Source organism: Quercus robur, chromosome 12 (genome assembly GCF_932294415.1).
Source record: "Quercus robur chromosome 12, dhQueRobu3.1, whole genome shotgun sequence".
NCBI classification, from domain to species: domain Eukaryota; kingdom Viridiplantae; phylum Streptophyta; class Magnoliopsida; order Fagales; family Fagaceae; genus Quercus; species Quercus robur.
The window spans coordinates 26,651,894-26,669,091 of NC_065545.1; the positions used below are offsets into that span (position 1 = coordinate 26,651,894).

The window sequence follows — 17,198 nt, forward strand, 5'->3', positions numbered from 1 at the left end:
GCCACGATTTGGAGCCCAAGCCCAAATGTATGGAGTCCTGGTCTAATAAGCCCAATATAATGAATTTGTAGAGTATGGGTAAAAGAATTAGATCTTAATGAGTTGGACAACCGCTAATGTTGAGTTAAGAAACAATCAAGCACAAATAAAAGACATCGGTGTCAATGGATTTTTAGTTCGAGGAGGCCAAAGTTTAACGTATATTGATCACAATTGAATATTAAGATTATTTAGTATGCTATAGTGTTCTCTCTCTCTTTTTTCCCCATCCCCACTCATGGGGGTTCTTCCACATTATAGAGCTCCTTTCTGATCATCTATACCTTATACTTATTGATCATCTGGATCCTCACTTGAGTACCCATTCCATCAGACACCCCTTTCAACCTTTTGTGAGTTGTGGCAGTCAAGGCAGCACTGTTCAAAGGTCCTCTCCACATATACTGATCACAATTCAGCTACTTTTCCTTAGATATTTTGAGTTTCCTTCTCTCTCACATGTTCATAGGGCGCATTTCACTTGCTAGAGTACACACTTAATCTGCATTTGTCGTGTCCGAGGAGGGGTTCCTCCTCGAACCTCCTTCCCTTCATCCCCCAATGATGAGACTTTTAATGGGAGTTATTTAATAGTTATCTTCTCCTACTCGGACTTGTTAGTGTCTTTAGATAAGGCCCAAGGCCCAATACATTAATTTGGGCCCTAGTCCCTACAGTAGAAATGAATTTAATTATTCTTTAAAAAAATAATTATTTTTGTTTCATTGATCAATGCAATCACGTCTTAGAATTTAATTATGGAGAAAGTTTGGCCACAAATTCAATTAAAAAATTTAACATGCCTACATATTTTGAATATTTAACCATTAGATTGCATGTTCTTTATGTTCTTAACATGCATGTTAAATTCTATGTCAATCTGATATTATTTACTATTTGATCCATAAAATTATTTTTTATGCAAAATTTTATATTATAAACACATGAAATTTAAACATTTGATTAATGACATAACTATTGATCTTTAATCTTCGAGAAATTTTGCAAGCACGAAAGATATAAAAAGCAAATGTTATCCAATGGTAGATTTATCAAAATTCACATTTAATGAAACAATATTGAGTGGAGTTGTAGCCATTAGCTACAATTAAGTTTGTAACTAAACTTTGTCCTTTAATTATTATTGGATTATGGCATTTGTTATTGGACCATTTAGGAAAATTTAAAACTACTTATATAGAAAATATAAAAAAAAAAAAACTCTAAAAAAAAAAATCAATTACTTTATTATTTTTCTATAAAAAATTTCTAAAAATATTTCCTCTCCTAATATGGTGGTTTTGAGAGTTAGGGTTCCATGTCTTTGAGAGTTGGGGTTAATTTCATGGAACATGCATGTGAAGTCAACTATCTGCTTACCTTAACAGCTTGCTGGATCACTTCAACAATTTTACCTTTTCAATTCGGTTGTTATATTAGTTGCTTTAATGATTTGAGTTGACTACATATTTTTCCAACATCGTATAGCCAAAATCTATAAATCTTGTGAAGTTGTTCTTGTACCTAATAGGTAGGCTATTTTATGAGTGTGGCCCTACTAGGATGGGACAAATCTTTAGGCTGATTGACTCAATACAAAGGGCTTCACATGGAGGTCCTGGTCCATCTCGATTCTATGGGACAAGGACCCCGACCCGGGAGATAAGAGATCTTGGTAGGTAAATATATTTTTGTTTGGTTTTCTTTCTATTAATCACCTGCCTAATTGGGAAATAATTGAAACTCTTTGGAGTATAGCAATATGGTCTCACATGAATGATATATTGATTTATCATAAATTTATTTAGTATGATCTATTGTTATGTGAGAGGATGAAGCACTGTATTTTTAAAGTAATAATTACTCTTTAATTGGCCTAAAAACTGCAAAGCCTCTTGCATATATCTAATATATTCATGTTATAATAATGATTAAATTCACAATTTTTTATCAACTCAAGCTTTAGAAAAAAAAAAAAAAAAAAAAAAAAAAAAAAAAGATTATCATGTTACAAGTTTTCAGAGGTGAGGGAAGTATTAAAATAATGACTAAAATTTACAAGTACTGTTGTGGATACATCAATTTCTTCTTTTAAAACAAGGATTTTCTATAAGTTATTGAAACAAGTGATAGTTTATTAATAATTGAAAATACTTTTTTTTTTCGTACAATGATTTCCCACACATAAATTTCAAATGCAGATTTGAAGCATATAGCTTGGGGGACTTGTGTTACTGTGAATACTATATAACCTTCTCAGTCTTCAAAACAAACCCTAAAACTAGCTCTATGCCTGATAAGGATAAAAATGAGTGCCTATTCATACAAAGCATGAAGCCGACGGTTACAGGCAAAGCCATCAGACGCAAGCTGACAGTACAGTTATAACCGTCGGTTACGAGTTAACAAATGATGTTCTAGATGGAGGGAAGTCTGCGAGATACACTTAAAGGCTGACGACTCCAACAAACCGACGCCATTAAGGCTGAAGGAAATACATAGGCTGACGGCCCTGATGCAAGTTTACTTGCCACCCATGATTGCATATATAAAGAAATACCTTGCCCTCCACGTTTGATGCTACTCAAAGGATCCCTATAAAGAAAGGATCCCCGCCAAATACGCTCAAGAAGACTCCCATAAGAAAAAGACTTTCGCACCAAGGGAGAGATGTCAACCTTTACTACTATAAAAGCCCCAATACCCTCTCTAGCACTCTAGAGTTGTGAGAATAATTCTGACTTGACTTTCGGAGGGTATTTGGCCGGCACCACACCAGTGCTCTCTGTTAGGTCTTCTCTTTTTGCTGTGCAGGTGCTGTTTTGAGCACGCGAAGACTGTGTGGCTTACTGGTGATATTTTCAGCATCATCAGTTGGCACCTTCTGTGGGAAACGTGTAGTGTAAGTCATATCACCGCTTCCCGGACAAAAGTTGCATGGTGCTCACTCGCTCAATGGCAACCGCTAACGACATTCAAGAAGAAGAGCCACCCACGACTGCCCTCGAGAGACAAGTTAAAACTCTCGCCTCTACCGTGGAACGCCTCACCAGACAAAATCGTGACCTGGAAGAGCAGCTGTGCCAAAAAAACACAGCACCGAACAACCAATGAGCAGACCAAGAAGGAACCAGCGCTGACAGAAGGAATCAAGAGGGACCCCAGGCCAGAACGTGAGCCTCCCTTCCCTCGCAGATACGGCTCCGCCACCTATTATTGCAGAGATGCAGGCGATGAAGGAATAGATAGAAGTTATGATGAACGCTCTCAAGGGACGAGTGTCTAGCGATCTTGACGACCTTGTTAACCAAACTGACTCACCATTCACCGCCCCCGTCAACTCCTTCCCCCTGCCGAGTAAGTTCCGCATGCCACAGATAGATAGTTATGACAGGGTCAGGGACCCTTTGGACCACCTAAAGACCTTTAAGACCCTGATGCACCTTCAAGGAGTAGCGGACGTGATCATGCGTAGGGCCTTCCCTACAACGCTGAAGGGTGCGGCAAGAATTTGGTTCAGCCGGCTGACACCCAACTCCATCAGCACCTTCAAGGAGCTAAGCGCTTAATTTACTGCGCACTTCATCGGAGGACATCGGTACAAGAAGTCTACGGCTTGCTTGATGAGCATTAAGCAGCGAGAGGATGAAATGCTAAGGGCCTACATATCCCGCTTCAATAAGGAGGCACTCTCGATCGACGAAACTGACGACAAGATACTTGTAGCAACATTCACGAATGGGCTGAAGAAGGGTAAGTTTTTGTTCTCCCTGTACAAAAACGACCCAAAGATCATGTCAGAAGTACTTTACAGGGCCACCAAGTATATGAACGCTGAAGACACGCTGTTGGCCTGAGAAGAAAGGCTCAAGAAAAGAGAAAGGCAAGAAGACACCCGGTAGGACCAAAGCCGGAAGAAAGCGAGGACAGGAGACCGAAGGGATGAAAGACGCCCTAAACTCCTAGGGGGAAGATTCACAAGCTTCACCCCATTGACCGCCCCGATAGACCAAGTCCTAATGCAAATCAAGGACGAGGGGACTCTAACGTTCCCTGGAAAGCTGAAAAGTGATCCCAACAAATGGTCTAGGGATAAATATTGCCGCTTTCACTGTGACCATGGTCATGACACGGCCGAATGCTATGACCTAAAGCAGCAAATTAAGGCCCTTATCAAATAAGAAAAATTGCAGAAGTTCGTTAGCAAGGAGAGAACAGATCCACCCCCACAAGACCAACACCCCCGACGGGATAATGAGTGACTGAGACCCCCCATTGGGGACATAAGGATGATCGTAGGAGGAACGGCTGCCGTTGGGTCGTCCAAAAAGGCTAAACCTATCTTAGGATGGTACAAAATGTTTAGCTAACGGGGGCCAGGCCAAAGATAGCATGGAGAGAAGGCCCCATTATCGGGTTCTCAGAAGAAGATGCGCGGCGCCTTCACCACCCACATGACGATGCGCTTGTCGTCAGCTTATGGGTAGGAGACTACAACATGCATAGGGTGTTGGTCGACAATGGCAGTTCAGCAGATATCTTATACTACCCAGCATTCCAGCAGATGAGGATCGACAAGGAACGATTGATTCCGACAAATGCCCCCCTCGTTGGTTTTGGAGGGAGCCGGGTATTCCCCCTGGGCGTGGTCACATTGTCCGTTGGGGTAGGTGATTACCCCCAGCAAATCATCAAGGACGTAACATTCCTAGTGGTCGATTGCTTTCCTACCTACAACGCTATCCTCGGTCGACCCACGCTCAATTCATGGAAGGCTATGACTTCAACTTACCACCTGATGATTAAGTTTCTTACCGACTATGGAGTGGGAGAGCTGCGTGGAAGTCAAATAGCCGCGCGTGAATGCTATGTAGTCATGATGAAAATGGAGGATCAGGTCCAAGCCTTGAATATAGAAGAGCACCGGACGGTGACGGAGCCAGTAAAGGAACTAGAAGAGATACCTTTTGACAGTTCCGATCCTGACCGAACAACCAAAATTGGAACCCTCGCTAACCCCACAATCCGTCAAGAGCTCATAACCTTTCTCAGAGGCAATCGAGACATATTCACCTAGAGCCATGAAGACATGCCAGGAATAGACCCTTCAGTTATGGTACACAGGTTGAATGTATCGCCTTCCTTTCCACCCGTCCGATAGAAGAAAAGAGTGTTCACCTCGGAGTGAGATCAGGTCATAGCGGAAGAAGTCCGCAAACTATAGGAGGCAAATTTCATTAAGGAAGTTTACTACCCCGATTGGCTGGCGAACGTAGTAATGGTCAAGAAAGCTAGCGGGAAGTGGCGGATGTGCGTGGACTTCACCGACCTAAACAAAGCCTGCCCCAAAGACAGCTATCCCTTCCCAAGGGTTGACGTCCTAGTAGACTCAATGGCTTTGCACCAGTTGCTAAGCTTCATGGACGCTTTCTCAGGTTACAACCAAATCTGAATGCACGAAGCTGATCAGGAGAAAACTTCGTTCATGACTAGTCAAGGACTCTTCTGTTACAAAGTAATGCCCTTCGACCTGAAGAACGCGGGTGCAATGTACCAAAGGCTTATGAACAAAATGTTCGCGCAGCAAATTGGGAGGAATGTCCAAGTCTACGTTAACGACATGTTAGTAAAAAGCCGAAGGGAGGAAGATCACTTGGAAGATCTCAAAGAAACATTCGACACCCTTCGTTCTTACAACATGAAGCTCAATTCGGGAAAGTGCGCCTTCGGGGTGACGGCGGGAAAATTCCTAGGATTTATGGTGTCCCAAAGGGGGATCGAAGCCAACCCGGACAAGATCCGGGCCATTATGGAAATGGCACCACTGAGAAATGTAAAGGAGGTACAAAGCCTCAACGGAAAAATAGCAGCACTGAATAGGTTCGTGTTGAGGGCGACGAACAAGTGTTTGCCCTTCTTCCGCACATTGAAGAGGTCATTCGAGTGGATTGCCGAATGTCAGCAGGCATTCGAGGAGTTGAAGGCTTATCTCTCCTCCCCGCCACTGCTGAGTCCATCACAGCTAGGAGAAGAGCTTTTCCTCTATCTAGTCGTCTCCCTCGCAGCTGTCAGCGCTGCCTTAGTCAGAGAAGAAGAAAAAGTACAAAAGCCCGTATACTACGCAAGTCGAGCACTTTGCGATGCCGAAGAAAGATATCCACCTATGGAGAAACTTGCCTTTGCATTAGTTACGGCGGCTCGTAAGCTCAAGCTGTACTTTCAAGCCCATACGGTGAACGTCCTGACTAACAAGCCCTTGCGACGGGCGATGAGCAATCCTGAAGCCGCGGGTTGACTGGCGTTGTGGGCCATAGAGTTGAGCGAGTTTGATATCCAATACCACCCACGGACCGCCATCAAAGGACAGATCATCGCAGACTTCATAGCAGAATTCATTTATGACGAAGGCAAAGGGGCAGAAGAGTCCCCTCATTGGAGCATATATACTGACGGATCATCCAATAGACGAGCCGAGGGGGCTGGCATTGTACTACTGTCACTTGAAGGAGACAGGGTTGAATGTATGGTCCGACTCAACTTCCCCACCACCAACAATGAAGCAGAGTACGAAGCATTAGTAGCAGGCCTCGACCTCGCCAAAGCAGCAGGAGCCGCGAACGTAGCCATTTACTACGACTCTCAGGTCATGGCTAACCAAGTGAATGGAGACTATGAATGCAAGGGCGAAAGGATGAAGAGATACCTTGATCAAGTAAGGACAAGAGTAGACGACCTAGAGGCCAAAATCATCCAGATCCCCAGAGGAGAAAATGAGCAAGCTGACCGTCTAGCCAAAGCTGCTTCAGCAGAGCATATGATAATCCCTGATAGGAAGGAGGCTGCAAGAACGCTGAAGGTCCAAGCAGCGAGATTCGTCTTGATAAAAGATGTCCTGTACAAAAGAGGTTTCTCCTGTCCATATCTGAGATGCTTGGGTATGGAAGAGGCAAACTACGTCATGAGGGAGGTACACGAAGGGATTTGTGGAAATCATTCAGGGTCAAGGTCATTAGTGCACAAGCTTGTGCGAGCAGGATACTATTGGCCCACCATGCAGAAGGATGCCGAGGCTTATGTTAAGACCTGTGACAAATGCCAAAGGTTCAGCAATATTATTAGACAACCAACCGAAGAGTTGACCCCGATGACAGCCCCATGGCCGTTTGCTCAGTGGGATTAGATATTATGAGACCATTCCCTACAGCAGTACGACAGCTAAATTTCCTGGTAGTGGGCATTGACTACTTTACAAAGTGGGTGGAAGCTGAAGCTTTGGCCACCATTACGGAGAAGAACGTACGAAGTTTTGTCTGGAGATGCATCATATGCAGGTTTGGCATTCCTAGAGTCTTTGTCTCAGATAACGGGAGGCAATTCGACAACGACTCCTTCCGGGATTTTTGCTCGCAATTAGGGATAAAGAACCACTACTCCTCCCCCGCCCACCCTCAGGCTAATGGCCAGATTGAAGTCACAAACAGATCCTTGCTCAAGATTATCAAGACTCGGCTCGAGGGGGCAAAGGGTATATAGCCTGAAGAATTGCCAAGCATACTATGGGCATACAGGATGACGGCAAGGACACCCACAGGAGAGACACTGTTCCGACTAATGTACGGAAGTGAAGCAGTCATCCCAGCCGAAGTTGGGCTCACGAGCTACAAGGTGCACAACCATGACGAGAACAAGAATGACGAGGCAATGCGACTACAACTTAACCTAGTAGATGAGATCAGGGCGGCGGCAGAACAAAGGCTCGCTAGGTACCAAGACCGCATGGCCAAACACTACAACTCTCAGGTCCGACACAGAGACTTCCAAGTTGGAGATCTCATTCTCAGAAAGGTCATGGGCGCTGCTAGAGACCATACCCAAGGGAAGCTCGGCCCCAATTGGGAAGGACCATACCGAGTTATGTCATGGCAGAGGAAAGACACTTACCACCTGGAGACGTTAGACGAACAGAAGCTGCCACATCCATGGAACAAAGAGCACTTACGAAAGTATTACCAGTAGAGGCGGCAGCATGAAGACCAACCTTTTTTATTTACAATTCAGCAAATTTTAGTCATACTCCTCAGTTTTATCATTTACTTTAGCTTTCGCAACAATACCTCTTTTTCATTTTAAGCCCAAAGGGCAGGATTTGGTTTTCGAACTACTTTTATTTACAAATGCATGGCAATAAGAGGAGTTATTCAAAAAAATTGCTGAAGTTTCTGTTTTACAAATCTATAGTTTAAAGTTCACAACAGTGGACGACTAAGTTCACAAAAGTGAACAACAAAAGTAAACGACTAAGTCCATAATATATGGACTGAAGCTAAAAAGCTGACGGTCTCACCAAATAGATGAGACTATCATCATATGGACAAGGTTCTAAAACCAACGGGCCTACAAAAATAACAAGCTCATCAAGTCCATAAAATGGGCGAAAGAGCTGACGGTCTCACCAAATAGATGAGACTATAAAAAGTCCATAAATTGACGGAAACTAAAAAGCTGATGGTCTCACCAAATAGATGAGACTATAAAATGCAGCCCGTCAAAAGGGTACCTTCATCTCAAAAAATTAGTCCATAAATTGGACACACTACAGACGGGTCGACAAAGCAGACGATCCTAATATATAGTCCGCCAAATAGGCGACTTCGTCTCAAGAAGATGAAAAATCGTTAAGTCCATAAATTGGACAAACTTGTTAGTATTTATAAATTAGACAAAGACATTAAAGGTGACGGACTCACCAAATGACCATTTACTAGAAGCTCATTAAAGCTGACGGTCTCACTAAAAGACCGTTTGCTTAAAATATCGTTAAAAATGACGACTTCTGGAAAATACCATAGTTTAACAATGGACAAGTTCCCCCAAGTCTGCATATTAGAAGACCATCCAAGTTGACAAGCTCACCAGTTCTCAAAGAACAAATTATAAAGTCCCTAAAGACGATGGACGAATCCATATCCAAATAGCATAAATCCATAGTTATGCACAAAAAGCAAACGGGTTAATCTTTAGCATATGAAAACACAAGCACACAAACATAAGAAGCAATGCATACATGTTCAAAGCGACGGAACCATTAAACAAGACGAGGATAAAGCTACCAAGTCGACGGACCTTGAAGAGTGACGAGCAAGGTCATATAATTAGCAACATAATCAAATACCCAAGGGGAAGGCCCGTAAAATTGACGAGACTATCCAACTCAAAAGGGTAAAATGGATGGGCTCATAAGTCGCACAAAGACCATACCAACGGAGTTTTCAAACTAGTTCAAAAAACTGACGGGGTTCCCAAAACAGACGGGAATGCTTACCAGGACTTCGCCTGGCATGATCACTGGTTAAGAAATATGAAGACGATGGGAATAACATGCCACGTAATTAATGCAACTATATACAAATAAAAGCCCAAAAAAAACCAAACGGACACTTAAACAATTGTTTGAAAAGTAATTGAAATACACATTAAACGATTATTTGCAAAATGAATGAAATACATGGTTAAAATACAAATAGAAGAACTAAGGAGCAGGAGCGTCAGCAGGGTTCCCGTCAGCTTTTTGATTTTCAACGTCCACAATCACAGTCGGAGTGTTGGAAGCTGGAGTAGGAGGAGGATTTGCAGCAGGCTAGGCAAGAACAACGACACCGTCACCCTCCAGAGGGAGATTGGGCTCAGGGGAGCCGTCACCTTCACCATCCATTGTAATTCCAGACAGGTCCAGCTCTGGGAATGCCAACGCGACTTGTTTAAGGCAATCGTCAAACCCAGTGCCATAATACTCGGCACAAGAGTCAATGAATGATTACGATGCTTTAAAATCTCGGACGACGTCAGTCCCAACAGTCTCCACCCTTTTGCCTAGATCCGTCACCTCCTTCTGAAGCTTTTCCTTTTGATGGTTAGCTTCCTCCAACTTCTCCCTGACCTCTTTCAGCTCTTTATTTAGTGTACGGACAGCATCCTTGTATTGCCCCTGTTCATTCATCAAATTTGTATTATGCTTCCGGACCCGGGTGACGACCCCCTCCTTGGCAATGCAACGGTCCTGAAGGGCCTTGATGGGCACCAAGGCCTAAGAAGAGAACACAGACGTCAGTCAGAGTTAATCAAAACAAAATAAAACCAATTCGACCAAAAGGTAGCAAGCATACCCTGGTGAGATCAAAAAGGGCTGACGCCCCTAAATCCTTCGTCCCCAACAAATCACAAGGCCTTATGTTTGTTGGTTTTATGAAAGACCCAACCTCCCCGACGGCATAGTCTTTATGGGTCAAGAGGCAGCAGGGGCCCTCGTTGACCAGACCTAAGGAAGTCATTACCCCCTTGCCCGCACCATGGCTTGGCTTAAGGGGGGATTTTTCCTTTGAAACATGATCTCCAGGAGTGACGACAACCTTTTTAGATGGGCGGTCGTCACTCCCGTCGGACTTCCTCTTTGCAGGCTTAGCGACGGTCTTAGGGGTTGACGAAGTTTCTCCCCCTGCCTCCTTTGCCCTCTTCTCCTCCTTTTTGTGGGCTGCAACAGCCCTCACCCTCTGTTTAGCAGATTCCATTTCTACACAAAATAACTAACAATTAGAACAACAGACGGAGGAGTAGACTGACGGAGGTAGTAAATTTACTCACGTTGGCGAGAGAAGTCGTCCAATTTATGGGCTTCAGCTGACGGTTCTGGACCCCCGCAGTACAAATGAATAGTGTCAAGGGTGATCAAGTCCCTACACTTCGTTCCTTCAAAGGAATTTCGAGAACTCGACGGATGAACTCCTACTGTTCATCGGTTATGTGTGGACGGGTATTAGCTGAAAAGAAAACAGAGAAAGAATGTTAGTAGCGTCACCTTAAAACAAAAGAAACATGGTTGACGGGATTGACCTAAATCCCTGACAAAAGCCCAAGTGTTGTCAAAATAACCACGGGGCATCGTCACCCATTCTTCCTGACGGCAAACCCAATCCATCCCCTCAACAAAGAAATATCCACTTTTCCAGTTCCTATTGGAATCTGGCATATCTAACACTAGCCTCAAACCTTTCTCCCGGGCATTAAAATGGTATGTTCCCTTAGAAGATGCGATGTGATGGGGTTTGTAGCAATAAAAGAATTCGTCCAGGGTAAGCTAACGGTTTCCTCCACTAAGACGACCCCACAGGATTTCAGCACCTATGAAAGTTCTCCAGGCGTTCGGAGCAATTTGAGTGACAGATAGGCCCAGAAAATCAGCTAGCTGACGGTGCAAGGCCGTCAGCGGCAATCTTAGACCCGCAACAAACATGGCATCATACATGCCAACGTCAGCGGTTCTTCCTGAGTAACATTTCTCGTTCTCTCTAAGGAGACGGATCGGGATATGGTCCGGAATTTGGTAATGGGCGCACAACTCCCTAAAAACCTTATCACTCATCATAGGCAAAAACTTGTTGACGGCCCAATCCTCAGGAAGAATGAAAGGACGTTTATCCCCTGGACCCTCTGAGGTCCCTCCACTAGATTCCTCATCAGCGTCACCATCATCCCTATCAACATCAACATCTTCCCCGTCACTTCCACTTTCCCCTCTTCCCTCTTCTACCTCATTCTCACCTCTGTCTCTTGCCTCCTCACTCCCCTCGGTATAACTCTTATCACCGTAGGGAGATTGGGCCGACATCTCCCTCTCTGACGAAGGTGAGAAGTCCTTTGACTCATCACCCGAACCAAAGGCCTCGTCATAGCCTGCCCCTTTGCGGACTGACGACTCGTCATATGATGCGTCACTTAACATCTGACCCAAGTGACAAATCCAATCTAAGTACCTAAGCTGACGTCCTCACTAAGGAATTATTCCAGCATAAACAAAAATGAAAGAAGAGGAAATATAACTTACTAGTAAGTTAGCTTTCTGACGAAGAACGACTTCAAGGGCAGCAATGGACAAGCTGACGGAAGTAAGGAATGAGCTGACGAAATCAAGGGCAACGGTCTCACTCTTTCGAAGATCAGCAAGGATGAAATAAAGGAAATGAGGAGGAGGCGTCATTTATATATAGAGTGGAAGTAGGGGGCAGCTGATAAGGATAAAAATGAGTGCCTATTCATACAAATCATGAAGCCGACGGTTACAGACAAAGCCATCAGACGCAAGCTGACGGTATAGTTATAACCGTCGGTTACGAGTCAACAAATGATGTTCTAGATGGAGGGAAGTCTGCGAGATACACTTAAAGGTTGACGACTCCAACAAAACGACGCCATTAAGGCTGAAGGAAATACATAGGCTGACGGCCCTGATGCAAGTTTACTTGCCACCCACGATTGCATATGTAAGAAAATACCTTGCCCTCCACGTTTGATGCTACTCAAAGGATCCCTATAAGGAAAGGATCCCTATAAGGAAAGCATCCCGCCAAATACGCTCAAGAAGACTCCCATAAGGAAAAGACTTCCGCACCAAGGGAGAGATGTCAACATTTACTACTATAAAAGCCCCAATACCCTCACTAGCCAAGGTACGCATAATTTACCCTCTCTAGCACTCTAGAGTTGTGAGAATAGTTCCGACTTGACCTTTGGAGGGTATTTGGCCAGCACCACACCGGTGCTTTCTGTTAGATCTTCTCTTTTTGCTGTGCAAGTGCTGTTTATGAAATAGTGAATGAAAGGTCTGTCTCTAAAGTCTAATCATGAAAATATCACAAGTAATCTTCAAAATTCCTGCAAAGAAACAAAATTTTCCCGATCCCCTATAAGTTGTAACACTAAACCATCCGAATAGTATCATTTTATGTGTAAACAGTTAATTATGTCACACTTAATCTCCTTAAATTTTCACATAAAATAATATCACTTTGCATTACATTAAACCGCGTAGATTAAATGTTACACAATTAACGAATTACACATATAAAACAATACCACAAAAATATAACAAGAAGTTGTGTCATTCTATTTCTTACTAAATTGTTTCATTCTATTTCTCCCTTGATCTTATCTCATTTAGTTCTTATCCTTAATGATTTGTGGCAGATATCCACCAATATTAATGCCACTTAAATCTACGATTGGCTTGTGCAACTAGAACATTAAGTATTCTACCAAGATCCTTTTTTTTTTTTTTCTTTTTTTTTTTCTTTTTTTGTTGAGAAACTATTCTACCAAAAAACTGAATATGTACTTAAGTTTTCAGAAAAGAACGTTAACTTTAAAGGACTTGGTTTAGGTTTAGTACTTCAAGTTTATTGGACTCAATTAGATGATGATACGTATCTAAAAGTGAATACATGTCATCATCTCAACGGGTTCAGTAATATTGGACACTGAACCTAACTTTTCTCACTTTTGGAAAGTACAAATATGCTTTAACTTTAACATACTTTTAGTAAAAAAAATTTAAATTAATTGTTTCAAAAAAACACTAATATCATGGTAAGTAACAGACCTCTGTACCTGTTAGGGGAAGTATAAATTTTTGAGACAAGTGCTTTTTTAATAATTATTAAGATTATTAAGATTACATCATCAACTTCTTTTACACAAAACTTTCCTGCCAACTTTTAAAACATGTCTTTTTTTCTTCTTTTTTTTTTTTTTTTTTTTCATCCTCTCTCACATAACATTGCTACTTCCCTTGACGGAGAAAAAATCTAGATCACAAAATATTTCACAATTTTTGACCACAATTGTAACGTACGTGATAGTGTTATTAGTGGGAAAAAAAAAAAAAAAAAAAGTAGATTCATATATAAATGATGGTTAACTATTTACAATCTACCACTTTAAAGTTGTGGCAAAAAAATTATGAAATAATTTGTGATTCTAAAACTACTCTTGGACTAAATCTACCACACCACAAAAGCACAAGGGAGGGTGTAACAAATTCGGTGAACTTTTTGGTGTTGATAGACTTTTCTTTTTATCAATCGTTAAGGATACATCAACTTGTTTTTAAAAATGAAAATTGTTTCTTTTTGGATTATCTTAATCAAAACCTTGATTTTAGCTCACAAAAGAACATTTATCCTTACATTCCACAATGAATCTTTACGATAATGATTTTAGCACTTGGTTAGTAATGAAAATTTTAAAATATGTAAAATGATCATTTTGTCTTTAACACAATTTTAATCGCAAGTAAGACTTTTTATGATTGTGAAAGGGAATGTTTATACTTATTTCTTCATTAGACCCATCATCGGCACTTTGCACGTGCAATAAAACTCTTCTCTATTTTTATTTTTTATTTTAGGCTTAATGAAATAATGTTTAAAAGTGAGATAAAGATATTTTCCTAGTTTTTAGGATTTCGATAAAAGTTTGAAAGTTTAAAACTTAGAAACTCTTTTAAAAATAATAAATTACTCTTTTAACTAGATTGTGTTTTTAAATTTAAAATTATTGATCTAAAATATAAGAGTATTTTAGAGAGTTTAAGATTTGTGTGAGAGTATTTTAGTATGCAAAATGTTGAAAACCATAAAAGAAATCCTATTATTAATAATATAAATATTTTATATGTAAAGTGTTTTGGTAAAGTGTAATATAATGATGGATTTGTTAAAAAAAATTAAAATATATCCAATAAAAAGTTATTAAGCAATGTAATATGAACAAAAAATTATATCACTTAGTTATAACTTAAACCCAATTTTTTCAAAGTGAGCACGCATATATATATATATATATATATGAGTTAGAGCTATGAATGAATCAAGTTATTTTAATACTCAATTCGTTTATAATCCTATATAAAGAGTAAGAAATTTCAAAAAGAATTAAATTCCATTGTCTTTACCTATTTGCTTTGTGTTTCATTCTCCTAACGCCACTACAGTAAGTCCTTTCCCTAATAAAGAGTAAAAACTTGCAAAAAGAAATGAAAAATTAAAACCTAGCGACCCTATTTATTTACTCTCTGTTTCATAATTTCTTTCTCCAACGCCACGACAAGAAAGTTCTTTCCCTTGGAGTTGGAGCCATTAGTACCATCTCTTACGAACGGATTGAAATCAGTATTGCACATGATGCAATTCCTATAAATTGTTGAGATTGATAGTTGCAAAAGTAATTTTTAATCTCAACAATTGATTCAAAAAAGTTAAGAAAAAATTTAAAAGTTGTTGGAAATAAGAGAAATATTGCTTGACTTCTCCTTGGAAATTACACAATATGATTTTACTAAAAAAGGTAGTGGAGATGAGGCGTGGACCAAGTCACTATCTTGAAACAAATCGTGCTGTTTACGGTTTATCTGATGTAGTTAGACAAATAATTTTTGCATGTTGTCTCCAAGATACAACAACGCCACCTTTGTTGATTTTCCTTGTGAGCCTATACTGCTCGTAGGATATAAGCTCTCTATAGCACTTTCTTTCCCAAAAAATAGAGTAAAGATAAAATATTTATTAAGAGTAAGAAGCAGTAGATGATGGGCATTTAGAACAATAACAAAATTGATTTTTGAAAGTCTATAACTTGGTAATCCAAATAAGGTGATATGATAAACTTTTATTTCTTTCTATATATATAATATAATAGCCGGACATGAACTTGTCTTTTGCCAAAATACTATATGTTTTTTTTTTTTTTTTTTGAGAAACACACACACACACACATATATGGGGGAAGGGGGATGAGATAAGGGAATATACTCACATGCCAACACCAAAACTGCATGCAAAATACTATATGTTGAAATCAATTAAAAGAGTCATAACTCTATTGCAATTAATAGCCCATAAGGTGGGTAATTTTTTTTTTTTTTTTTGGAGGAAACAGTAAACAGACTTATAATATATTACATAACCAGAGTACCACTATAAAAGGGCCTAACCTTTAGATAGAAAGCTTTTGGTAGTTCTTTCGAGGGAACTAGGCCTCTTAGAGAAGTTTAGAGAGAGAGAGAGAGAGAGAGAGAGAGAGAGAGAGAGATAAAGAGGGAATGTAAGAAGAAAATTGCATATGCTTGTTGCTTAGTTTTATTACTCCCCAGATTTTGCTCTTATAGTAGAGCAATCTGTTATACAATTGGATGCAAGTACAATTCTGTTGTTCAATCAGTTATATACAACTGGCATAACTAACCAACTTCTAGGCTAGCTATGTAATAGCAATGATAGGTATAATAACAATACTCCTATTATTCCATCCTCCTTTTTAAGACCTTGTCCACAAGGTAAAGCAATTACATTACAACTGTTGAACTCAATAAAGCTCTAGTTACAATACAACTACTGGACAAAGCAATACACTGCAATACAACTGCCGGACATAACACTTCACTAGTGTTGTGACACTCATTAACATAGTATCTTGTTGCATAACTGCAGAGCAACTCAACCATGCGATGCTACAGCCTTCAAATTCAGCCAAACCCAACAATGCACCCCCCAACAATACACTAGAAAATACAGCTACACCCAACTTCACCAATACACCAATTATAGCTACACCAGAGTTATACAACTCTCAGAATACTCTCCTTCCCATCATAGAACCTTGCCCACAAGGTGAGGAAATCGAAGTTAAAGCTTGTAAAGAGATTCCCAAGTTGCATTTTCTAGTGATTGCCCTTGCCATTGGACCAAAACCTCAGTAATGGTTCTACTTCTGAGTTTCTTAAACCTCTGCTGTAAAATTGCAGTAGGTTCAGGGTTGAGAAAACCATCTAAGTCAACTGGAGGAATGGTAGGGAAAGGAGTAATGTGAGCACCCAACTTAGGCTTCAAGCAAGAGACATGAAAAACTGGGTGAAGCAGACAACTAGCAGGCAAAGCTAACTTGTAGGCCACCTGTCCTACCATCTGCAGAATCTGGAAAGGACCAAAATACTTGGGAGATAGCTTGTTAAACCCTTTAGCTCTAAGGGACAATTGCATGTAAGGTTGGAGCCTCAAGTAGACCCAATCATCAAGATATGGTAATTTTGAAGAGCTAGTTCATTCTTTCATAGGATCGAATTTCTGTTGCCATGATAGAAACTTGGTCCTTCTCTATTTTAAACAATAAATTCAATGCTCTTTCTCTTGCCACAGACCAAAATGCACAAGAAATATAGGCAATCAATCATAAGATAGATGTTCTCACAGGCATGTTGCAAACTTTGACTCAGACTGTGCAAGAACTTACAGAAGCTAGTAGTCAATGGCGTTAGAGACCAGCTACTCCAAAAG

General features: G+C 40.7%; 1 protein-coding gene across 1 annotated transcript; it reads right to left on the reverse strand.

Annotated features, from left to right (window-relative positions):
- Positions 1-16,550: 16,550 nt before the first annotated feature.
- On the reverse strand, positions 16,551-16,904 carry LOC126708322 (uncharacterized). The gene has a single exon (XM_050408119.1). The coding sequence runs from the start codon at positions 16,902-16,904 to the stop codon at positions 16,551-16,553; it is 354 nt and encodes a 117-aa protein (XP_050264076.1).
- Positions 16,905-17,198: the final 294 nt, after the last annotated feature.

Excerpts from the sequence above, each read along its gene's own strand:
- LOC126708322 (XM_050408119.1), bottom strand. The coding sequence starts at position 16,904 with ATGCAATTGTCCCTTAGAGCTAAAGGGTTTAACAAGCTATCTCCCAAG.